General features: G+C 36.9%; 1 protein-coding gene across 4 annotated transcripts in view; it reads left to right on the top strand.

Annotated features, from left to right (window-relative positions):
* The window catches only part of PPP3CB (protein phosphatase 3 catalytic subunit beta), a 52,757-nt gene continuing 26,081 nt past the window's right edge, over positions 1–26,676 (top strand). For 3 of the 4 annotated variants that reach the window (XR_009959022.1, XM_062580707.1, XM_062580706.1), the window contains exons 1-5: positions 1–133; positions 13,718–13,918; positions 15,957–16,081; positions 19,097–19,208; positions 20,144–20,289. Coding sequence is in view for 3 of the 4 variants with exons in the window: in XM_062580707.1 (XP_062436691.1) it covers positions 64–133; positions 13,718–13,918; positions 15,957–16,081; positions 19,097–19,208; positions 20,144–20,289 (654 nt within the window). In the remaining variant the exon portion in view is untranslated. The remainder of the gene's footprint in view (positions 134–13,717; positions 13,919–15,956; positions 16,082–19,096; positions 19,209–20,143; positions 20,290–26,676) is intronic. The other variant, XM_062580708.1, reaches the window with a different exon arrangement.

The raw sequence follows: 26,676 nt of genomic DNA, 5'->3' as shown, positions 1-26,676 counted from the left end.
CGCCGCGGGCGGACCGAGGCTGCGCCGCGCCCAGCCGCCGCCGGAGCCCGGCAGCGCCCAGCGATGTCCGCCAAGGAGGGCAGCAAGGTGCTGCTGCTGCCGCCGCACAGCACCAGCGAGCGGGCCGTCAAGGGTGAGCCGCCCCCGCGCCGCCGCCGCCGCCGCCGCGCCGCCCCCGCGCCGCCGCGGAACATGGCCGCCCGGGCGCGGCGGCGGCGGCGGCGGCGGCGACCCCCGGGCGCGGGGCTGCGCGGGGGCCGCGGGCGCCACCCCGCGGGCGCGCGGCCGGGCGGCGCGGGGAGCCGCGGCCCTGCCCCGGCGCGCGGGGGCCGGGGCTCGCGTGGGTCGCCGCGGCGGGCCGGCGCCTGCGGCGCTGCGTTATCCCGGGCATCCCTGGGCCGCGGGGGGCGAGAGCGCCGGGCGGCGGCGGCGGGGAGCTGCCGCCGCCGCCCTCGCTGTCGGCTGCCGGTCTCGGGTTTCCAGCGCCGGTGCCTCTCCGCCTCGCTGCGTTCTCCGCGGCCTGCGCTGGTGTCGTCGCCCCGCGGGGAGGCCTCGAAGCCGAGTGTCGCGCTTAGAAGAGGCGGCTACGGCAGGGTAAAGCTCAGGTGGGCCTGGGACCCGGGCGCCGCGGGACGCGGCACCGCTGCTGCGGAGCGCAGCGAGCCTCTGCCCTTCCCCGGCTGTGCGGAGAGCGGGCCTTTGTCCGCACGTTGTTCTAAGATACATCCCCTACCTCTAAACTGTTAATTAAAAGGGTAGCGTAGGTAACGCTTCAAAGAACTATCTAGTTCTTACTTGCTCAAATTACAGGTAATAAAAAAACTGTTTTATTCCTGAAGACTGTAATCAGTAGCAGCAGTATGGGCGCTGATTTATGATAGCCGACCTGAGTAATTTGAAATTTGTGGTTGTATACAAAGCAGTTTGTTTAATGGTTGACATTCCTAGGAACACACGGTCTAACCGATTTCAAAGGAACAGGGATCCATTCGTCCAGCTCTTTGTATAGTGTGGAATCTTGAAAAGTGAAAAGGATGTCTTCATCTTCAGCAGGTCTTAATTAAAGCTTTGGAATCCCATAGTGTGTTTTGGAAATCAGCATGTTTTCCAGTATGCTGGAAACCTTTACTCACAGTAAGTTCTTACGCATTTTGGATTGCTTAACCTGTTGATCTCTTTGAACAAATTTTAAGAGTAAAAGTAGGAAATGTTACAGCTAGTCTCTTAGAAGCATGTGTGAATTGATGTAAAACTATTATAATGTATACTGATATATAGTGCTTAGTCTTGTAGTTTTTTTAAAAACCTTTACAGCAATTTGTTACAAGAAATCATTTTAAGTTCTTCAAACAGTGCAAGAGAATCAATGGTAGGATGGTAAGTGAGTATATACTTTAGAGAGCACTGGAGAACCTGCTGATTTCCAAATACTTAAAGATTCAGCTAGTTAATTGAGATCTGTTTGTCTGGTTGTTAAAAATCATGGTTAAAACTTCATTTTAACAAGATTACAGCCTGGGTTACAGCACTTCTTTGAACCTGAGTATGTAGAATATAGAACTATTGTAACAGTAATCAGGTTTTGATAACTTCTTTGGGTATAATTAAAACTGGTTATTAAAGCTGGTTAAGTGTTCATACAGCAGCATTTTGCTGGTCATTCCATTGATCTATCTTTTCCATACCTATCGTGCTGAATCACTGGTTTCCGTAGAAAGCCTGGACAGCTATGCCAAGCTGCCTCTAGTTCTTGGTTCAGTGAACAGTTTTTTCTCCCCCCCCATGAGGTGCAATGCAGTTTGAAATATTTTTCTAGACATCTACCCTGGGGTGCAAGATTGCAGGTTATTCCAGCGCTGAGTAGGAGTATCTATGCAACGCAGATACGTTTGTGGAAACCATGTTAAAATGTGACAGCTATGTTACATTTCATGTATCAAAAAATGTTTGCTGTGCTCTTAAGTTTTGTGTGATATTGCAGAGATGGTGATACAGATATGATACATATCTTCAGATATGTAGAGATTACAGATGTGATACTCTCTTAAAATAGCTGAGCCTTCTGCTTTTGACTGGACATGTGCAGACCAGGTGTGCTGGTGAAATAGTAAGACCACAGTTTAAATAGTTAAATAATGTCCTTATAACTTCTATAGTGCTTATGAATTAGAGTACAAGTTACTGCTTTTTTTTTTTTTTTTTTTTTTTTAAATCAGGTTATTTGTTAACCATAATAGACTTATTTACTGGAGTAAATTGCTGAGATTATTTTTAAGGGATGTTTTTGGTCCTTATTTTGTTTAATGTGATCTACTATAGGAAAACAGTGGGGGGTTCTTTTTTTTTTTTTTTTGTGCTGCTGCCCTTGTTCTAAGGCTAAAGCACATTGGGGACACTCAGGCTTTCCATCTCTCCTTGCTGAGCTCTTCTATTTGTAATGTCTTCAGTCGTTGAGAATAGCCACAGAACTTAGAAGCAGAATGCAGTATGTTATCTGGTGTGTCCGTGTAGAGCGTTGGTTCCTATGTCAGTTTTCATGCTCTGCAAGTGCTAGAACCTTTTGGGAGGGAATGTGAAATCAGGACCTAATCTTTGCTTTTGGAAGGGCTAGCCAGTTTGCGAAGTAAAGAAAAAAAGAAGAAGAAAAATATTGAAAAAAGATGATATTTTTATTGTTTTGTCTATCTCTTTCATTATAGCTTTGTTTTCTTCTTCTTTATTTCTTGGAAGAATGGAAAAATACTGGAGACCATGAGAAACGAGAAACCACGAGAAATGAAATCTTTCATGCAGATAATATATGTTGGCAGAAATGGGCAACAAATGGTCACCCAAGAAAAAATAGTTAAATTATTGTATCGTCAGTAACTGGTCTTTTCCAATAAGGTAGGATAACAATTAGAGTATGTCCCCCATTATATTTTGACCAGTATATTTAGCCATTAACAGGAGACATACATATCTAGAAAAATATCTGAAACATTATCAAGTATAACATTCACCTTAGACATAAAGATAACAAGCATAATGATGGCTTTAAATACGCAGTGTGAATAGTCTACCTGTATTAGTCTGGCTTGCCTTCCCAGATATGAATTGTATCATCATAGCGTGTTGATTGCTTTTATTAAAGTATGTAAAAAGCTCAGACTTTCTCTTTTCAAGACTCAGTTAAATTGTATCCAAGTAATTAGTACTTGTGGAATTTCCTATGAATTAATACTTAGATACAAAATTGTAATATCTGAAGTTAGTGTGTGGCATTCAGTTCGTGAGAAATGTCTTGCGGCAGGGCTTTTGTTACTTTATTTTTTAACAGAGATAAGGAAATGTACCTGTCCTCCTGATTCACTGTTTTCTAAGGTGACCTGTTCATCTTTGAACAATGATGCCTAGTGTTCTACTGTCTTAGGAAAGATAACATTTTCCTCTATTATATTCTGTTAGAATTACAGAAAAAAATCTCCTTTTTTCTGACTACCAATGGTATTTAACTATCATATCTGATTCTTTTGACTTTTGTTGTGATAAACTGACTTCCATCAGTTTGTTTGATCTTTGAGTGCACATATGATTTTCATGCTTGAAATTTGTCAGTATATTGTATCTTGTTTACTGAAACAACTGTTCCGCTACCTTGCAGCAAAGTACTTTTCACCGGCATGGAGGAACCTTCACTGGCTTTAGTTTGAATGAAAAGCACCTGGGCTTGTGGGACCCAGCTGTCAGTAGCTACGCTGCAAATATGTACTTGAAGTAGTGTCCTTTCTTGCACTGCACTTCTGCCCACTGTGAGTGTTACTAGGCTTTAGGATGTAATCCACAGTATTTTGTCCTGCTGAGCTAGTGGATTTTTTTTTTTAAATGAATTCTGAAGATGATACCGTGTTCTTCTGGACATGAGAGACTTCAGCATCCCTTTGCTTTTTGGGTAGAAGTTGTGGTTAGGTGCAATTGGCAAGCAGTGGTTTTACGTGTTAAACAATAGCTTCTTGAAACAATTATTCAGAGAAGTCTGAAGAGAAGCAACTCATCATTTATCCTTGAGCAGGGTCTTAATTTAGATGCTGATAGGATATACTTATATACATACATGTAGTAGAAAAAAAATCATTGTAGTATTTAATTTTAAAACATGGAATCTCGCTAAAAGAAACAGCTAAAAGGTAAATGCGTACAGGCAGCATGAAGATTATTTTAAAAATGTGATGGACCTAGAGTGTATTTATGCTACTGATCATAAATGGTTTTAAAGTGACGTAAAAAAGCAGCAAAGTAAAGAGAACGTTAAAAGGTCGTGCTTTGAAAAAAATCACATTTGTGTTTTGGGATGGAAAATGGAATGGACTGAATTCTGACAAGTTAGTGTTTGGCCTTGTACTTTTTTTCACTTTTCTTTGAGAAGATGGTGAGAGGGAGGGAAAAGAGAAAACCTCTAAGCAAAAGCCAGTGTCAAGTTTCAGTAGGGCTCATGGGCAGTTGGGGTTTGGGAAGGTGAGGCCAGGGCAGAGCAGGCTGACAGCTATTTGCATGGGTGTTCGCTGTGTAAGAGGACTCTTTCACACAGGGGTCAAGTTTTTTTGCTGAATGAGCCTGAGGAACTGTCTCATTGTAATGTAAGTGGTTGTAGAACATTTCAACCCAATGAATGTTTTAAAAAATACGTGTATGTCCCAGGACTGAAAGATATTTGTCTAGTGCCTCTAAAGGAATTCCCTGGCTTTTTTGGGTGCGAAGTTGCTGATCTGTTTTCCATAGCCTGTGGCTTACCTCATCTCCCGAGTCTGAGAAATGGAGCATAGCAGCATTTTAAAAAAAGCTCTGGGTTGAATTGGAGAGCTGTAAGTTTAACTTAAGGAGACTCATAGCAGTTGTAAGAAAGAGTGGACTAAATACACCGCTGGAGGAATATAGTATGTAAAAGACAAGCTGGTACAGTTTTCATAGAAGGAAACCAACAGAAACTGTTAGAATTGTGTGGAGGAGCCAGTGAGCTGCCTGGTCCAGACAGAAGTGTTCGTCAGGTTGCCTCATGAGAGCTGCTGAAGGAAGCAGTCATGCTAAATGAGGAAAGGTCTTTTGGATCAAAACTGGTTAGGAAAGAAAGGATGTGAATAAGTAATAACCTTCCATGGTTGAGGGGGGTTGGTATCTGGAATCTGTGCTTTTTAAAAGTATTCATAAATTATTTAGAAAACAGAGTGAATAGTGAAATAACACTTATTCAGGATAGTTAACTTCTACAGATGTTTCAGAAGGGTTTTATTGGACTGAGTGAATTAAGTAGTAGGGGACACTGTGCTGATGAAGGTAGAATAGTAAGACTCTGCAAGGCCCTGCTAAAACATTGACCTTGCTTAAATATGCATAGTGGTGGGAACAGGGAAGAAACGATAGAGTCTGTATGGATAGTACTCTGAAAATGTTAGCTCAGTGGGTGTCAAATAGACTGATAGGAACTTGGGCATTATTCAAAGATCAATTTAAAAGAGAAAGCACCATCATACTCTTATATAGGTCTTGTGTTGTACGTACACCTTGAACAGCGACGTGTAAGTTTTGTCTACTTCCTGATATTCTTCATTTATAATGTGCTGTGTCCTAGGACTAGAAGGAGTACAGAAAAGACATGGTTGGAGGCACAGAGTGGCTTCCATGCAAGGTGAAACTGGAAAGATTAGGACTCTGTGACTTAGAAAAGTGGTAGCTGGTTTGGGGTAGAGTTAGCTGCGTCATGGATAGTAGCTAATGGAAAAGATGAATAGGAAACAACTGCTCTTTTTATCTCCCTGTGAGAAGGAGAAAAGTAGCACTAAATGAGTTTTTACAGAAATTGTTATAAAGGAAAAGTGAAGTACTTCATACAGTAATGATGTAACGAAAATTCTGGAATTGATAGCAACAGGGTGCAGTGGAGGCGGAAAATAGAAAAGCATCTCATGCAGATCTGGACAAATTAGCAAGAGAGAGTGCCATCAGTGATCATAAACATAATGGTCTGAACAATACTTACGGCTCCAGAGGAAATCCTGAAACCATCAAGTTTTGGAAAACAGGGAGTATACTGAGGGGAAAGACCTATGTATCCGCTTGTGCTAGAGAATTGTTTAAGCACTAAACAGTCTTTTGATATAACATGCTATGTTCATTTTAATGGGATGGACATCCTGAAGTACTTTTTGAAAAAGTACTTATGTTTTTCCTGAGAGAACTTTACAAAAACATCAGCTAGGTTACTAGAAAAATTGCTTGCACAGCATAAATGATGAGCATAATGTGGCATATTAGGCATATCAACATTTTCATTTGAGGTTTTTCCTTCCTTGCTTTTAGAATGTTTGATATTGCAGCAAGTATCACATATTTAAAGAAATCTGAGGGAAGAGATTATTTTTGTGGATTTTGGAGAAAATGCCATAATCTGCAGGAAACTGCATTTGCAGGATCTGTGCTGTCTTGTTTGGTATGAATAGGGCAACCCATGCCTTTTGACAACTATTGATTCTAGCTTTCTCATTCAAGTAAATGCTGCTGTGTTTTTTGTGCTAAACTAATATTTTCAAGGTTGCTGGTCCATAGACCATCTGTGATATCTTTATGAAATTTCTTTTCAAGTCTGTCTTGCCAGACACAAAAGGATAATTCAACATACTCTGTCTTCATAGCAGCCATGGATGCTGTATTTTCTTTGTTCTTTACTGATGTTGGCATAGAGAGGTGGAAACTCTGGGGACAGACCAAAAGGATTTGCTGGGAGTTAGGCTTCTTGCTTCTACTAAGTGTCAGTTAATAGTCAAAAGTGCATTTAAAACCAAAAGCAAACCCCTCCACTCTTCAAGCCCGACCAACCAACCACACTCCCAACATTTTGGGGGCAACGGTGGGGGCAGGTAATAAGCCTGCTGACAAAATGACTGATAACAGCCTGTCTTTTTACTGAAAGCTCTCCTTGTATTAATATATGACGTTATTTTGCAGAGGCAAACATTATATCCTGTTTCATGTATACCTGTCCCCAAAAACAAAAAAAAATCTTTGCTTGTGTGAAATTGAGAAATTCAATATACATACAATGTCTGTGTTTAGTAGCCTTGGTAATGTGAACTGAGACTATGTCTATGTAACACTCTTAAAACAGAAAATAAAAATTGGGATGTTGAGCACAGTTTTGCAGCCAAAGCTGAGTTCGTGGAACATGTCATGGGGTCCTGACTGTAGACAAAAAATGACCAATTTTATTTCAGTGAGAGAGAAAAAAGAATTATTTAAATTTTAAGATCTTAGGAGCAGAAAGTATTGTTTGTGGAAGCAGAGTACCTTGCACAGTGACTCCGTCATACCTTTTCCTACCATTAAACTAGGGGGTTTGGTCTCATCTTATTTTGGGATCCTATTCTAATAGGGTATCTCTGATACAAGCCAAATTTAACTAAGGCTGTTAAGATAGGCCTATATATCAGTGTGGTAACCTTTGCAATATCTACATTTTATGTTTTATTAACAGCTACTGTTGCATTCAGTTACTAGGCACTGTGAGATCTGCTTTGGGTCTGGAAGTACTGTGTTTGTGTTAGTTGCCACAGTGCACCTCTCAGTTGGGATTATTATATTGGGTAAGGTGCTATGCTAATGTAGTTTTTTACTTCTGAACCTTATTGCAATGTACTGTGAATGTATTTGTTCAGATTGATGCTAACTTTTGGATCTTTATAACATGTTTTATTGTAACGTATAAATGTACTCAGAGGCTCATAGGAAATCTGTGGGTAGAATTAGGTTTCTAGGTTTTACTTTTGATATGCCTGTTTTAAGTAGTGCTGCAGTATAAAGGAAAGATCTATTTTTTCTTCTTCAGAAACGCACATGAATAGTAATAAAATCCATGACAACCTTTTTGTTAACAAACCCTACATCTACTCACTGAGTCTTTTTCAGCATTAGTGTTTAAAATTTTGAATTAATATACTTGAAATAGCTGTAAGTTATATAAGCAACAGATTTAATTTTTTAAAATTAATTTTGACTAGTAAACAGCAGTTTGTTTTAGAAAGCTTGTATGTTATTGTAAATTATGATGCATGTTATCTTTGAGATATATTCCATTGCTAATAGGATATAGTCTCTGTCTTTTTGTATGGCAGTGTGTACTGCTTTAGAGATTTATCTCCAAATGCTTGTCTATTGCTTATCCTTATCTTTGTTGGGAATGGAAGAAGGGAATCTTTTAATGACCAGTATCATATTATTTCCTTAGGGTAGTTCCTCTTAATTACCATTCCGTTACAGTCCACAGAGCCCAGGTTTTGCCCAAAGATTTTGAAATGAGGGTTGTATTTCTGTCTTGGAACATACCATGCTGCAATTCCTTTTCCTTAGGCTATACTGCTCTATTACTACTTCACTAAATGTTTAATTAAACCCATTAGTTTGCAGAAATTGTCTACATGCTTCAAAAATTATCATCCTTAGCCCATTAAATAACATTATTTATAATATTTTCCAATGATATGCGCTTTAATACAGTATCAGCTATTGTTGAGACAAAAATTAAAGTATAGGCTACAAAGCCACAGTTTTTATAGTAAGTGTTGCTGTTTCATTCCAATTCAGTGTTGTAGGTTAAATCATTAGCGGTGTTTATGCTGTCTTTCCTGAAGATTATTCTGAGAAAAAAAAAATCCTTCTTAAGCAGTAAAAGAATACATGTGTTACATGAAAAGGATGTTGTTAAACTTAAAGAACTAATTTTAAAACTTAAGTTTTTCCCTGAGACTGATAAAACTTTATAAATGCTTGACTATTTTTGATACTGCCACTTGTGATTTTGGGACAATATGGATGGCCCCTGGAAATACAGAATTTTTCATTTGATGTATAATCTTCCTAACTATATTAATTCAAAGAATTCAATACAGTTCTTTCCACACAGCAGATGGAAACACCTGTTTTTATATCCTCACAGAAAATGTAACTTGTTAGATGTACTCAAAGCTGTAGCTATTTAGAATAGACAGAATTCAGTTTTGTAAGAATCTGATCAGAAATAGTAAAGTTCTTGTGTCCAAGTAATCTAGGGGAAGGAAATTGTTTCTATCGTGTGTTTAGAACACTTTCAGTATTTCTAAAATCCCATAAAGAGGAAATCAACATTATCTTCTAAATCCTGCAGCCATCAGTAACCGTATAGTTAATCAGTAATGATTAGCAAATAAGAGAGGGAAGATCAGAGTGGTCACCTGCATGGGCCATTCTGCACCCCATGCCCTATCTCCTCAAAAAAAAATCTTCTCTCAAAAAAAGGGTCATCTTTCATTTAAGATCATTATCTACGAATAGTACAAGAACTAATGAAGCACAGTTCCCACAAAACTGTGTCTTGCGTTGATTGACTTTGGTTCTGGGCAGGTACGATCTCTAATGCTTTTGGAACAATTAGAGCGGGAGAGATCTCCCTCGGGAATTGTCCGGGGTATCATAAAAAATGAGCTCAACTTTGCATTGCTGAAGGCAGTTGTGGGCCCGTCTCCTCCAAGGAACTGCCTGCTTTTATAAGCTTGATTGCTTTAGAGACCTTTACCTCTCTGTCAGTCAGCCCATAAGTTAAGTTACTGATAGGAAAAGAATGAGATGTAGAGGACACACAAGTATATACAGACAGTACATTTTCACCCTTTATTTCCTTAACTAAACAAGCTACCTTCCCCCAAGTTTAGGTTCAGCGGTATCTTCCAGTCCTGATAAGAGCATAAGAAAAATGATAACGCTTGAGCACAAGACTTGGGAAGTTCATGAGATGAAGAGCGAGGAGGCTGGATGTGCAATTGCCTGACAACTTGATTGATACCTTTAGTAAATGGAGTATCTGGTGAAGATGTGAACAAAGACTAGTAACAGGCAGGGATGGGTAAATTTCACACTAGGGGCTAATTTTGTATAAAACAAGGTTCTAGAATATGGCCCTATTCTAAAAAGACTGATCAAAATTGTGTTCCAAAATGAGCAATGTCAGTCATAGCAGTTGAAGAATTGATCTTCCTTCTAACTGGTTTTGAGCTCCTTCATTTCCAGTGCACCCACACAGGCAACTTTCCCTTCAGGTTCTTTGGCCTAATGAAACAAATGGGGCTTAACAGATCAGTGATGCTGGTGATTAATCCAGAGAAAATCAACAAAAGAAGAATTTTATGCAAGAGGAAGAACCTCGTCCTTCTTCACAGGACACTTAAGATTCTCAGGTCCTGGACAGTTTGATGTCTGCAAACAGACCTCAATTCTCTATTTTTTCCTACTGACTTTCTCAGCTACCGGCTCACTTTGTGAGTGGTGTGTGTACACACATGTACCATCACCATGCACGCATCTGGGTACCTGGGCCTGCTACGTTTGGTAGTGACTTAAAATGACGAGGATAGCCATTCTGCCAGACTTCGTAACTGGTGAGACTTGTGACCTTTGTCAAGTTCACTTCTCAAGTTTTTTATTTCTCGATTTCCCTGTTGGTATTTTGGAAGTTGGCAGCGTTCCTCTCTCAGAGGCTTTTGGAACTGTTGAAAGCATCACACTAATTCTCAGTGCTGTTAAACAGTAATAGGCTCGGGTTAGTAACCCAGCACTAATGCAAGATTCTGTTGTCAAATCCATTCCTATCAAAACATGTCAAGAAAAGAAACAAAGACATTTACCTAGATAATATTTAATTAATTTGCAGTTTACGTGGAGTGAGTTTGTTCCTTGTGGTAGAAATACTGTGTTGAGAAAGGAAAAAGAAAGAAATTTTCTAAAAATAAATTATGTACAGATTTATGTGAATTTCCAAATAATGCAGAAAATACAGTTAAGAGAATATGAAGGCTGGAATGTCAGGTCGAGTGACTATCAGAATTAAGGCATGTGTGGTCATAATTAAATTCTTCTAAAAATTCAGTAGATAAATTGTCTTGTTGAAACGGTAGCTTTGCCTTTTCAGAGTCAGATTTATGTTGTTTAAACAAGTGTTTTGCATGGAATGAAAGTGATTGTTTCTGATTTCTTAAGTACATTGAGTTTATGAACAGTTGGACTACATGGGATTTTAAAACTTCCAAATGAAACCTGATTGATTACTGCAGAAGACTGGAAGGAAAGGTGTGCCATTTCTTTTCTGTGTTAGTAAAGTATGTTATGCCCAAAACCAAAATGTCAGATTTGTTTCACAGCTGTTTAATGTCAAGGCAAGTTTTTCATCATCTTTCAATTTCTGAGCATTTATAGGACAATTCTGCAATTTATATTTTACAGAGCATCTTTGTATTCAAATGGAATTTTATTTGAGTCAATATTTGTATGCAACTTATGCATCAGTTGCTTCACTTGGTGTGCTTTTGTTCTTGTATAAGACAGAAGATTAGCAATGCGTTGCTGCTAATCCAGAAACCAAGTTAAATGAAGTCAGTGCAAATGTTTTAGTGTTTAAGCATTAATTTTGGAATGTAAAGGTTAACTTCGGAGAGTAAGAAAATACAGTGTGAATAACCTAGCTACTGTTGTATTCATACTACTAGCTGTTCTTATCTGTAAGTAGATATGTTTCTCCCCGGTGTATTTTTTTTTTATTTATTTATTTTAAGCAATATTTGAATGGAGAGAAATGGAATGTTTTTGATTCTTGTACTTTTTTTTCATTCTTTTGATACTAGTTTGTATATAGTTTTTTCAGGTAAGTTTTATTTCCTGTAATCATGTATGAGCATGAGGACGTTTTGATGAGTGCTGTGTGGGACTCTGCCTCCACGTCCTGCATGTGTGTTCCTCTGCGCAGCGGCCGAGTTGCTGCTGTCTGCGTTCGTGTGGGCCACCGCCGGACGTGCTGTCTTGGCAGCTGCTGAGCCTGCTTAGGAGGCTGGCAGTCCCGTTTTCCCCAAGGTTACTGCCCTCGCAGATCTTTCCGCTGTTCCCTAACGCGCTTCTGTCAAAATGATCTTGGCTAAATGGCAAGTACTCGGCTTTTAATGGCAGCAAGCAAGGAGCGCTGGAAGAGCAGGAGCCGCGCAGCCCCGCACCTCTCGCCGGCTCCACCGCTGCGGGAGCCGGGAGCCGGGCTCCGCGGGCTGCTGATGCTGCCCGTCAGTTCCCAGGCGGTGTCCAGGCTGCGGACCACCGTTGCACATAGCTTGACTTTTGGAGGCAATGCAGCAGGAAAATAAGGTGAACCAGCTTAATGAAGGAGCTTCTGCCCAGAATGGCGATATTGTAGGTTCCCAAAACTTCTAAGGTTTTCTGCTGATACGAATTTATTTTCCTGCTTAATCTGTGGTTTGACAGAACTTCAAACCTGTAGAATCCATCCTGCCCCTTTTCTGTGCTTCAAGGGTGTGTGCGCGTGTGTGTGTTTGTGTGTGAGGCAGTATTTAACATCTTGCATACAGTAGGATCATTAAATAGTGCGTTCAACCCATATTTTGAGGCCTCCCCTATAAAGAAATCCATTTTTTCTCCCCAGTAGTAGAAGCCAATAGTTGCAAAGCGAAAGCTTATGACCTTGTACTTGTTAGTTTTATTTATGATGCCTATTTTATCAGAGGAGAGAGTGAACAGTTATTCTCCTTTCACTTTCCCCATTAATGCTCTTATAGACCTCTGTTATAATCCCCATTTAGTTACCATGTTTTTAGACTGGAAAATTCTGATCTATTTAGTAATTCTTGAAGCAGAAACCATTCCAACTTTTCAATTTTCTGTGTTACTATTCTCTGAATACTTTTTTAAACTGTTCTTTCCCTTTTATAAGATTTGGAACCAGAACTGCAGTGCACTTATGCATTAGCATAATTATATCTTCTTTTGTTTTCTATTCTTTTGCTAATAATTCTTAACATTTGGTTTTCTGGGTTTTTTCAATTTATGAGTATTGTCCGTTTTCCTAGAATCATGTGAAAGCCCTTACTTCTGAAGAGTAAGCTTGTAATCTGTGATTTTTGTATGTAAAGTTCCTTATCTGCATTAATTTACATTTATCAATATTTAATGTGTCTTTTTTTTTTTGGTGAGCCATTCAGTAGTATTGAGTTCTTCTGTAGCTCTTCATAGTCTGCCTCATTCTTCATTGTGCAGAATAGTTGCTGTCAGCAGCAAACTGTATCGCTCCACACGTAACCTCCTTTTCAGTCTAATTTATGAGTATGTTGAATAGGACAGATCCTTGTGGGGGCTACCCAGGTGACCTTCCTCCTCTTCAGATGCTGGTTATTGCCTCCTTTTTATTTTTTGTCCTTTTATGAGTTGTTTATCCTTTCCCTGTTTGCTTGGTTTCTTTTTTTTGTTTTAAGAGCCTTTGGTGATGAACTCTTTCAAATATCCATTTGGACTTGCAAAAGGCATTAAATCCTGTGTCCCCATGCTTGTTGAGTCCTTCAAAGAACCTCTGTGCATTTGAGAGGTGTGACATCTCTGTACGAAAGCAGTTTCGACTGTTCCAATGCACCTACTAACTCAGTTTCTATTGTTTCTACAAATTTGCGTATTATAGTTCAGTATCGATAGCACAAGGTATTCCTTGTCTGGCACAATTACATCCAGTTACTATTGATGTTACTGAATTTGTGGATTGAGAGACAAATCCAGTAGTCTTTATGCTACTTTGGATAGCACTTATTCCATGATAGATCAGTTCTCCATCTAGGTGGAATGTTTTTTTTTAAATAACATGGTTGTGATTTATGTATTTCTTTTTAAATTTCAGCTGTCCCTTTTCCACCAACACATCGCTTGACATCTGAAGAAGTATTTGACACAGATGGAAAACCTAGGGTTGACATTCTGAAGAACCACTTAGTAAAAGAAGGTCGAGTGGATGAAGAAATTGCACTTAGAATCATCAATGAGGGTGCTGCAATATTACGGAGGGAAAAAACTATGATAGAAGTTGAAGCTCCAATAACAGGTGATATTGCTAATCAATTTCACTGACAGCCAAATTGAAAAAATCAGATTTTTTTCAGTTCTATTCTTTATCTTAAATTGCTTTAAAAAAGATTTATGTGTAAACTGACCAAATTTCCCCTCAAATTTGCATTTGTTTAACACTACTCAGCTAGTCTAAAAAATATACTGCACAGTATTGTGCATAACAAAGGCATTAAACCTGCCTGGAAAAATGAGTAGCATTCGTATTATAATGACAAAAGGGAAAGTAGTTAAGTGCAGATGAATTACGGATATCTAATTCTTGTGATGTTGTAAGTGAGAATAAAGATAGCTGCCTGGAATAGAAAAATGAGCTCAGAAGAGGAGATTTAGTAATTCTGAAATCTGAATATGTGAAGAGAAGCTAGTTGCTGTTGTTTGAAGCAAATAACTTTAAGCTGGATTTCTGAGTGAAAAGTACATTTTATAATTCCTGTGCAGGTGAGACTGGCAGTTGCATGTTAAACAGTGTTCTTGTGAGGGTTCTTGTACTGGTAAGAAACATAAGGGTTTTTTTTATTTGTTTGGGTTTTTTGGGGGTGTTTTTTTCATATTTAATGCAATAGGACCATGTTCATTTTGATACCAAACTGACAAATTGTCAGATTTTCTTTAAATTGAATATTTTTTTCTTCTTCAGGATGGACCTGTGTAAAATTATCATCTCATAAGTTTATTTTAGGGCATCAGCTTGCTAATTTTAGTTAATTTTAATTGGTTGTTAATTTTTTAACATTGTGTAAATGAAAGCATTTAAATGGTACGTGACTATTATTGATTTTTTTAAAGAAAATTAAACTGTTGAAATGATGGAAACCATTAAATGACTGCCTGAACTTTTTCTGAAGGTCAGGCAGGCTCAAAACAACAGTGTTGTCTATATGTTTACAATTTTTCTATTTCAGTTTATTCAAATAGTTATGCTGAGTTACTGGTTAATTGCAAGTGGAAAAAGAAGGAAAGTTCCTGCAATGTTTGAGTACAGATCTGAAGAAAATCGATATACAAGATGGCAAATTGTGTTAGGTCTAGTATTTTATAGGTCATGATGACTAAATAGCCTGCTCCAAGGGAATGGCAACCTTTAAAATGTGGTATGCCATATCCTACATTTCTTTCAAAAATTAGAAAGACTTTTTTCCCCTTAATTTGTTGGTAAACACTGACAAGCAGAAGATACTGTTGGTCGGATAATTATTGGCATTTTACATCAATGGCAGAAGGCACAGCCTCTAAAATTTTCCCCTTGATTGTTGTCAGCAATACCTCATGCAGAAGCAAGAAAACAGCTCCTGACTCCAGCTGAGCTGGGAACTCCTGGGGGCTTGAGGAGTTGGGAGCAGTTGTCTCTTCTATATGCTTTTTTTTTAAAAATTGTGAGAATACCTGGCTTTGCTGCACGCTCTTCAGAGTCTTCCCATCTGCTATCTTTGGCACTTCTGCCTCAGATTGCTGACCACTAATCTTGTCCCGTCTTGTATTCTAAAAACATAAGAAAAAGCCACTGTTGAAGTAGTGAACATGGCTATTTGAAGGCGAAAAATAAGAGAAGATATGATTATATTAAAAAGTATGTTAGTCTGACTTGGGAACAAAGACCTACTCCCTGCTTTTTTCAGTCCCACTGGATACAGCAAATTGTTGCAGGACAGCATTGTAATCCCTTTCCAAGTATACATACCATGGCAAATTTGCCAAGATACGTAAGGGGTTGAGGAGGACGGTAAACAACCTTCAAGACCTTCAAGACGTGAATGCTCAGTCCACTGGCAGCTCTTGGAAAATTTTCCACAATCTGTCAGGCATAAATATGATCATTAGCAGTTTTGTTGTAGGTGGAGAGAACAATATTGTAATGACAGAGGAGAAAGCTCCAAAAACTTGTGTTATTCCTGGCTTATGCTTACCTTTCTTCTTTATTAGAAATACTTTGTGGCTGTTTACTTAACTATAAATTTAGTAACTTTTTTGTTAGAGATTTTTTAAATTAATTTGAGCACATTTTTTGCTTGCAGTGTGTGGTGATATTCATGGCCAGTTCTTTGATCTAATGAAGCTGTTTGAAGTGGGAGGATCACCTGCTAACACAAGATACCTCTTCCTTGGTGACTATGTAGACAGAGGTTATTTTAGTATAGAGGTAACTGAATATATTCATCTGCTTTGTACTAAATTTTTTGTAAGCACATTTTCATGGACTTTTTTCAAATGAAATCTTAGGTTTGCTTTAACATGCAAATATATTCTTCCTTGCTGTGCTTTCTCTTATTTTAAAGGCCTGTTTACAGGAGGATATTGACCAGCCATCCAGCCTGTCTTGTTGGAACCATGGGACTTGCTCATTTTTCCCCTTCTTTAGTTACTTTTGAAAAAGTTTGATTCTGTGGCATTATTCTGCATAGTCTTGCTTCTCTTGTAATATTGAGTAGGGTGCGTTTGTAGGTTTTTGGAGAACAGGTGAGTAATGTTTAGAGGTCTTTCTCATATCCTCTTTATGATGTTCTTAATCTGTATAAATTAGATTCCTTCTACTTATGTAATAAAGTATTTATAGTAATTATTATTATTTTTATTGACTAAAATTCTGACGGCTATTACAAAGAAACAAGGATGACCTGTGTTTCTGCCATTAATTTTTCAAGTATTTTGAATTCAAATACTTTTTAAAATTTTCAATATGTTTGTTATGTTATATTTGAGAGATATTCACACTTTCATATCATCAGATGGTTTCAGGGCTATGGTTTCTAAGTTATATATTCTTTTGGAGCCAGCTTGGAAAATGCTTCAGCTTGAGACCTCTTCACAGATACCAAATTCAGTAGAGTGGCTTTTGAGGTAGCATATTACCTTATTTCAGTGTCAGAATTATGCTATTCTAATACTGTGTGTGTGTATACTGTTAAGGGCATGAACAATGCATTTGGGGATTATAGGTTTAGTAGTCAAACTGAAGATACATCAGGAAAGATTGCTTAAAAAGTAATTTGTGAAAAGTAATTACAACAAACATTCCCTATTTATTCATTCAATCTTCCGTCTCATTTTTTTTCTCTCATGATTTTAATTTATTTTTTTAACTATAATGCTTGGGATGCTAAATATACTCATGGAATTCTTGAAGATATGTTAACCATATTCTTCAAAATCACTCCGAAGTCCTGCAATGGTCTGCTCTATTTTGCTCAGAGTGCCTACAGAAACATTAGTAAAGTGCATAGCAGATTAACTGAATGGCAGATTATCAAATTCCTGTAAGTATATAACAGGCTATGCTATGTAGTCCTGTTGAAAAAGAAAAAATGCATATTAATATCACCCTTCTGCTTCCCACTTTTACTTATTAAAAAAAAAAAATTCTCCTTCAGGTTTTGCTTGGCCATCAGTAACTTTTAGAAAGTTCAATTTAATTTTTAGGAGTTTTCGTATGATCACTTTTAATTCTTTTTTACTCATTGTAAAGGTAACGTATTCAGTAAAACTTTTGAATTGTAATAGAAAAGTGAAGATGAAATTTTCTAGAAATGCACGAAGAGTGGAATTTGTTTATTCGCTAATAAATTCTTCATCAGTTTGTTTGAAAGCTCTTCAAAATTTTGTTGAAAAAAACATTCATATGTTGCATCAAAGGATAGTAACTCATTTTCAATATAACAGCCAAATGCCATCACTTCTTCTAAGAAGGATCACTGCATATCACCATGACTGTGTATAACAAACTATGTGGGTCAATATGGAGTTTTTCATGTAAGAGTATGTTAGTTCAGTGCAGAAATGCAGAATTTATGTGACGTAGAGAAGTCTGACATTTGTCTGATTAATAAAAAATAGTGCCAGTACAGGAAAGGTACAAAACCATTTTCTTTTTTTATTTAATACGTGTCATGCTTAAGAACATGTAAATCTTAGCAACTTACATACAGCATCCATTTACTTGAAGGAGGGCACTTTTCTGACACTTTCCTTTTTGTAAAAATTCACTTAATAGATTCAAATTTGTAGAATTCACCAAATTTATTGATGTCTTCATCAGATGATAAAACAGTTGTTTTTGTCACAAACTGATTATGTTCTCTGCTGGGAAACAGTTTCAAAGTGCCTCTGAACTTTGCAATTTATCAGGATATTTCAAATGTACAGAAACAGGAAAAAACAGAGTATGTGTAGAAAAATGAAGATTAGTATTTTGCCTATTTTTACTAAGAAGAATTCAATAATTAATTCAGCTAAACTTCACAATAGAAGTCTTCAGTGTATCTCTCCATATTTTTATTGTTTTTTTATGTTCTTATGTTTTATTCCTTCATGTGCTTACTACAAAATAAAAACAATGTTGAAGAATGAGAGCTTCAGGGTTCTGAATTGATAAAAAAAAAAAAAAAATAACTTGAAAGTAACTCCAGTGTAGTGCAAAACTTCTGGAGTTTTGTCTTTTTCTGGGCTCAGTCAAAAATGCACATAAGAATCGCATTCAGAATGTAGGTGAGACATTTGGGACATTCAAGGATGGCAGCTGGTAATATAATTGGAACTTGAAAAAAATCTGTTTTCTGTAGCTCTGCCCCTATCTCCATTAATTACTCAGTCTACGATAATAATGATACATAGAAACGTAACACTAGTAAATTTGATATCTGAACATTGAATAAACAACTACCTTTCCCAGTTCCTGAGGAAAAAAGGCTTACTCTATCAATTTTTAGTTCAAAAACAGTCCCCAAATGATGTAGCTGTCTTTAATGTAAATAATTTTATGCTTCAGATTCTGTGAATAAATGTCTGCCCTCCTTCTTAGGCCAGTCTTATTGTAAAATCTGATTTTACATAGACACATACATGATCTCTCTAGATTAAGGTGTTCTATAGTACAAATCTGTTGAGTTTGTTTTACTCTTGAGTGTCTAGTAAGTGTAAATATTTTTCCCGCATCCTGTTCAGCTATTCTTTTGGAAAATAATAAATTTGCAGAATTCAGGTGTAGAATAAGTATATTGAATCAGGGAAGTAGTGTTATAATATATTTTTAAACTGTACATTTTAGGCTGTACTTGCATTTGAAGTTACTAGCATTCTTATTCAATGTTTTTCAGTAATAACAATTTTTAAAGTTCTTGTTAACTTGTTTATTTTATTGGATATATTTATTTTTCAACAGTGTGTGCTGTACTTATGGGTCCTGAAAATTCTCTATCCAAGCACATTATTTCTTTTGAGAGGCAACCATGAATGCAGACATCTAACAGAATATTTTACCTTTAAGCAAGAATGTAAGTACTATCCAAGAATGTAAAATCAGCTTACTTTCAACCCACTAATCTTTGTTCAGCTATCTCGTTTTGCTGGAGAGATGGTAGTCTCTAGCTGTAGAAAAGATGTTGCAAGCATTTTGAGCCTGCTGATGTCTGTAGAATTGTTTGCAGTTGTTAGATGTGGTGTTGGTGCATAAGTGTGTGGAACACTGGTGTCAATAAAGGTACATTTTGGAGTAAGGATTGATGTATCAATACTGTTTTTAAAATCTTGGAGAGGGGAAGGTTATTGTAAATAAAGCACAGACAAGGGCTAGGACTGCACTTCAAATCTTTTGCTGTCTTGGCTGTAATCAGGAGTGTAAAGTAACTGGCAGACAACATTGTGAAGCTAGCAAGAAAACCCTACTGCTGCTGTAATTTGTCCATTTCAGGAAGTAATTTTAACTGTACTAGTGTAAGATCACTCTTCTGCTGATGGAAGCTGCTCCGCCATTTGGAGATTTTTAAGTATAGATCCATTGATCAATGTATCAGTGGTCCTGGTGAAACCCATTTTGATGTAGATAAAAGCAATGTAGTAGAGTCTATAGGCAGTTTTTGACTTCTCATTCTAATGAGAATGCTACAAACTTCTCAGTAACATTTTATTTACTAAAGTATACTGTATAATTGTACAACACAAAATAGTTCCCTGTTTTTTTTTTTTTTTTGAAAAAAAAAAATTCTCCAAACTTAACACAGCAGAAGAAGAAATGAAAAAAGTTTATAGTTTAAGAAGGGAATATGTGTTGGAATCATACTTATTGTACTGTTTGATATTTTCACTTAAACTTGAAGTTTTTTTTTTTTTTAAGTATTTAGTTTTTGAGATTGTCTCTTAAATTTAAGATCTGTTATATTACTTTTTTCATCTGATGTGTTGTTCCTAATGATTTATATTTTTTTTCCAGGTAAAATAAAATACTCGGAAAGAGTCTATGATGCTTGCATGGAAGCTTTTGATTGCCTCCCTCTTGCTGCCCTTTTAAATCAGCAGTTTCTTTGTGTTCATGGTGGACTTTCACCAGAAATAAACACATTAGATGACATTAGGAGAGTGAGTATTTCATGTATTTGAAAATAAGTGGAATATGAAGATTTACATGATGCTATACAAAGTCATGTTTGTGAAATTGTCAGTATACTGTTTTCTCATCTTCTCTCTTTTGGAAGTGTAATTCAGGAACTGAAACCTAGGCTAAGAGTTTTTAATTAAGATAACGCTTAGCCTGTCTAGTGCATTTTTCACTAGGAGATTTCCTTGAAACAGTTGGAACTGTCACAAAACACTCAAAAAAAAAAAAAAAAATCCGAAAGTCCACCAAGTTTTCTATGCGACATGGTGTGTGTGAAGAGCTTCTTACTCGATCTGTATAGTGCTTAGTGTTTCTTAGTAGATAAAAACTGCAACTCTCATGGCTATCAGGACTGAGCTCATAAAAGTTAACTGTAATCTTAAAACCAATTGATGTATCAGACATCATATTTCAGTTATTCTTATAACTTCTATAAGTCCTATTAAGTGGTAGGCTATAACTTTGTGTATTTTTTGGGAGCAGTGCACTTCCCTTAAATGGGTTCCTTACTCTCTTCATCAGGTGGATTTCTTTCTTTTTGAAAGAGGCTGCGAAGTTGCAGCACTTAATAGAAGTTCAGATTGTTATTTAAAATGGGAAATTTGGTAGGCATTTGATTAACAGCTGTAGAATACTTCTCACTGTAATAAATGTGCTGAATGTCTATATCGGTAAGATGTTTGAAAACAAGTTTCAAAAAGGGAACTATGGAAACTAAATATTCAGTCGCATGCAATTTAAAGGAAGGGAGAGTGTGATGACATCACGTTTCTAACTATCTTTTAATAAATTGGGTTTAACTTGCATGGAATGGTGAAGATTTTATCAGATGAAACTCTTCAAGCTTAATTGTTTTTTTGTACACTCCTCCTAGTTAACTTAGCTGACATTTTGACTACAATACTTGGCTCTTTTCAAGAAAGTAATATTGATTACTTAAGTTTTGGGAAGCTAACATAGAGCATGACAGGAGTGGTGTTCTATTCTTGGAACTCATTTTCAAAAGTTAAGATTATTCATTATGGAATATAAAAAATTATCAGTTATATGAGAAATGGAAATACAGCTGCTGTCCAGTTGTGTGAAATCTGACTTCCCTTGATCATTGCTAGTAATGTGGTTCCTCTGTAGGAGGGACAGGGTGAGAGGGGAGAATGCTCTGTCTGATGTTGAGCCAGCTGCATGAGTGACTTTCTTGTGGCTTTCAAAGCTTCCGCGTTTGCCCTTAGTCATATCTTTTGTCACCTCTGAAATTTTCGAAGAAACTGGTAATAACAAATTGGTTTTACCAAGGAAACAACTTCTAAAGGGACAAAAAATTTCCTTATGCGAGGCTTCTTGAACAGATGGGTCTTACGCAGCTTAAGTGGTGCAGCCCCTTCTATAAAGATCCAACTGCTTTAAAATCTTTATCACTTGTATGGTTGAAAGGTTTTGCCAAAATATGCCAGTATTTCTTCCTCGAGGAAGGTGATCTTATCTGTAATGGATCATTTGTCACCTGTGAGTCAGTAGCCATCCATCTGCTATTTTCTCTGCACTTAGGGAAAGAAGAAAATTTTGTGTATTTAGGTATCTTCTTCATTAAAATTGTTACAGTAAATATATCAACGGGGTACCAGTAGGTCATTGTTTTACATGCAGTAGTGAAGTTAGTTATAGAGCTTTCATGAGCATTATGCTGTTTTTAGATAATCAGGGCAAGATCTCTAGTAAAGTGGTCTTGGTGTAATTATTTCCTTTGAATAAGATGACTATTTTTTCCCTGTATTGCAATTTCTTTTACAGTCTGATGAAGGAAATACTGTTTAGAAAATACTTGTAACACCAGAAAAACATAATGAAAATGAGCTATTCTTTTGCATTGTGATTTTTTGTGCACAAAAGAGGTTGGTCTTCATTGCTTTAAGCAATATGTGAAGGGAGAATCTTCTGAAGCATGTGTGTTCAGATTCCAGTCCATAAAGTTCTGTTCTTCGTAATGATTCTGTTGTTTATGTGAATTTGCATTATTATACTTCTTAGAGTAAGTTGTGGTACAAGAAACTGAGGCTGTGAATGAAGAGAATGAAATAAAAGATTGAGGCTCTACTAAAGGATTCTCTAGCAGGAGATCTGCTTGTTGCATTTGGCATAGAATTGATTAAGTTTTATGATCGCTATAAGATTAGCTTTGCTAGTTTTGCATTAATGATGAACTTAGGTTAGAGTGAATAGTAGAAAATTATTGGAATTAGTTACTATCTTTTTCATGGGCCTACTATGGAAGATTTAATGTACAAATTAAGAGTTATAATTTTTAAAAATGAAAAAAATGTGTTCTTATTGGCTAGTTGTGGGGGTTAAAAATCAACATAGCTGCATTTATTTTCACAGTATGTATGTAGAAATGTATTACAAGCTCCTCATCTGAAAGAATCAGAAGTATTTTACAAATTCTCTATACATAATTTTGGAATTGGGTTTAGATTTTCAAGTGAGGGTGGAACATGCATACTGTCCGGGAGCTGACTCCGACATTTTGTGAAGTTGAACAGGACATGAAATCCATTTTTAAAAACTGAACAGGCGAGCATAAATTCCTGCTTCTGTTATTTTCTTGGGAATTGTTTAATTAGGTGTGACTGATCAAATACGGGAGTTTCATCACTGTAACTGGGAGTCTTTCCTGTTGTCACTCATCTCTTAGCACGTACGACCAGCAGTTCTGGATTTTCAAAAGCTGAAAGCTGAAACAGAATCTGTGAGTGTTGTAGCAGCTTACACTTGTAGTGCTGTTTTGGATAAGTGTTTTCCTGGTTTTCCTATTCTTTGTTCCTTTTCTGAGTGAGGTGTGAGTGAGTCCTTTGTGATTTGCTAGGTGCGTCTGGAAATCAAAACCGTTTCTGTTACGATTACTAACAGCTAAAGGATAGTTGATTTCAGCTTAAAATGTAAATAGCTTGTTCAATGAAAACTTCAGGATCTTAGGTGAGGCTGGAAGAAATAATAAATTTATATATACATGGAACAAGATATTTCCAAAGTTTCCAAAGTTTTTTGGAAAGAAATGCAAAAGAAACAAATGTAGTTTGGAAAAGCACTTTGGAAAGCCACTTTGATAGTAGGATTGTGAGATTTGTTTTTTTCCTTTTTTTTTTTAATCTTAGTCTTGGAACTAATTTGGAAGATTTGGAAGTCAGATAAATTTAATTAAGGGATACTACTACTTCAGGATGAAATACTAACTTTTGTGTTTATGTATATGAAATTCTCTATTATATATTTCTTCTGATGAAAACCATATCTATAAATGTAAGGCAATGTTATTTGATCTTTGAGCCTTTTTTGTTTGTTTGCTTGTTTTTAAAGAATCATCTGGTAACTTAAAAAAAAAGTGCTATTAATGGCTTGGCAGCTGCTCAGTAGCTGCATTAGAGCTTGGCCTACACTGATAGTGCAAGATGTTTTCAAATTAAATAGGTGATATAAAAAGTCCCTTTTATGTCTAGGAAAATATTACATGCTTGTGATACAAGTGTGATATATGAAACACAGCTTTTGTAAACAGTCAAGGTAATTGTATAATTTTACAAGGCTTCTTGATTTACTAGCAGAAATTTTTGTTTAGGACAGGTCTTCTTTGCAAACATGTAGAGACATAATCATCTGGTGTAAGAAGGGAATCACAGCTCTAAACAGGATAGGTTGTCAGCCTAAAGAAGAAATTCTGTGTACATGCAATTTCTGCATCATGGTATTTTTTTTGTCAGCATTGTTGATAATTGGCAAGGTGATTTAAATCTACATGAACAAAATGATTATTTTTGCTGGCATAAACTCATTTCCAGTAGAGGGCAGCTTTCATAGTCGCTGTAACAGTAAAGCCTAACCAGAAAAGTTGCTGCAAATGTGTCTCTAACTTCCAAGAAACCGCAGTTTTCTGAACCTTCAAGTAATCTGATTTTTGTCCTCTGAAGCTCATTTACACAGATGTTTTGATTGTGTGGGTAGAGTGCTTCTCTTTCAGAGATATGTCCATCAATTTAGAGACAGTACTTAGTCGATCTCATATGCACTGCCAAGACTTTTGCTGAAACAAAACTCTTTAAGTATGGTGATTCAAAGCCCAGTGCCTTATAAGGAAGGAAGTGTCTAGATAAGACGACAGGGACTCTTAATATTAAGAGAGACAGAGAAAGAATTGTATCTGATTTACAACAAACAGTCGTTGTTTTATTTAGTTGTCTGTTTTACTAAGGTTTAATTAGTAAAATGCTTTGAAATATATAATTTTCTGTTAAAAAAATAAAATAAAATTCTGCATATTTAATAAAGGAGAAGTACCCTGTACTTGTTCCATTTTTGTCAGTGGCAGTCCATCACTTCCTACTCATGTGCATTTTAATGGAGGAACTACTGCGATTCTGTCTTTATAATGCTTTACTTCCTTTCTGTGATTTGCTGAAATTTCCTTTACTTTGGCTATATATGACTGCCACTCTTCACTGGCTTTCACATAGTTTTTTAGGGCTTTATTATATAATAGTACAGAGGAAATTAAGGACAGATTAATTAAAACCGGTGTCTGTAACTTCAAGTATATGAAACTTCTGTAAAGGTGCTTTTTCTTCAAATGTAAAGTAATTTTAATTTGCTCTACATTGATCTACCTCCAAGGTTTTGTGCCTTCTGAATTTGAGCATCTATGTGGAAGACTAGTGCAATTTTATTTAGTAGCCTTAACTTCATAATACATAGGTATTAATTTATATTTAGTTTAAGATATGCATTAAAAATATGCTACCTATATCTGATTAACACCACGTATAGTGATTCCTATTCTAAGTTCTCAGTTAATGGAATCTTGTTTAGAAATAAATTATGCTAATTTGAATTGAGATTCTGTTTTGCGACGGTCACAACCTATTCACAAATAGTTAATCAGTAACAAGTATTTTGAATTAACTCGTGTGCTTTGTTAACCTTTCCTGGTATCATTATGTAGACAAACCCTTAAGTTGTTCTGATTTGATGTATGCAGTCTGGGTTGAGTGGAATGCAGTGACATTTCCTTAAATTTTGAGATGTCTTGAGAAACATGCCAAGTGGTAGTCTGATGTATCTAGTGAAGGAGACATTGATCTGATGTGTATGTAAGTATAATTACTTTTTGCAAGCTGACCTGCGTACTTCACTACATTACAGTTCTGAATACTATGAGAAGGTAGTTTGGGAGAGAGGTGTGGTGTTTCCAGCAACCAAAAATTTTGATTTATAGCATCTTCTTCTATCCCTTTGGCCAAAGTCATGAAAATCCTTGAAGAATCAGTCAATAAAATTTCTTAGAAATAATTTCTAGACTTTCAGCCTTCTATACTGCAGGAAACATCAATCAGCGAACAATTGGATCTTCCTTGTATAAATGCTTCAGTTAGTTCCTGGACCCAAATTTGTTGCTGGAGGTTTAGAAACTTGATGGTTTAATCTACAGAAATTCAGGTACTTGCAGAAGTTGATGGACTGACTTCTTCAATCTGGAAGGAATATTCCATACTGGGTTTATCATCCAGTGTGGGAAATGTTAAGCCACTGGATTTATAATATGGAATAAGTCCCAACAACCTTCAGTTAATACCTGCCTTGCCATTATCTGGCAGGAATTTGTAAAGATCTGGACCTTTCCACTTATGTTACAGGTGGCAGCCTCGGGAGCTCTGATTTTCCAGGGCATGAGAGAGCTTGGCACTACTGCTGGTTCCATATTTGAATGGATTCCTATGGACCGTTAGACTCTAATTCACCAGGTGCTCACCAAACCTCCTTTCGAACCTGTCATGAAGAGTTAAGTGTTCTCTAGTACCATCAAAGTCTTCTTCTTTGGTATGGGAGGTAAAGTGAGATTAATGCACTGTCCATCAAAGAACTGTTCCTACATTTCTTGGATAAAATCATCTTGTGAAAAAACTCCAGCTACATAAAGATCAAATAAACTTTACATTGAATTTGGGATATCTAATTTCATTTCTGGGAAATTAGAGATTGATTGAATGTTACCTAAACAGGGTATTTTCCTTTTGCGTTATCAGATGCTCTCTCCTCCTTCCCTCTGCCCCTTTTCGCTGTGGTTACTAGGAAAGTAACAGACTGGTAAAGCACATGTTTGCAAGTGGACAGAAGTAAAGAAGCATCTAGAGAAAAGAGAGAGGAGAAAACAAAAATAGACATCTCTAAAAATGTTTATGGCCCATTCCAGTAGGGCCATAGCTGAGAAATAAAATCTGTGTGAAAAATGTAAATGGACAGCTAAGCTAGTCATCTCTTCATTACATTGTTAAACAATCCATTATGGAGATAGTGGAGGTTTTTTGATGGTATATTTAGTCTGT

Source organism: Rhea pennata, chromosome 7 (genome assembly GCF_028389875.1).
Source record: "Rhea pennata isolate bPtePen1 chromosome 7, bPtePen1.pri, whole genome shotgun sequence".
In the NCBI taxonomy this organism is placed as follows: Eukaryota; Metazoa; Chordata; class Aves; order Rheiformes; family Rheidae; genus Rhea; species Rhea pennata.
The sequence above is the reverse complement of the archived record's forward strand: the minus strand, read 5'-3'. Positions and strand labels throughout refer to the sequence as shown.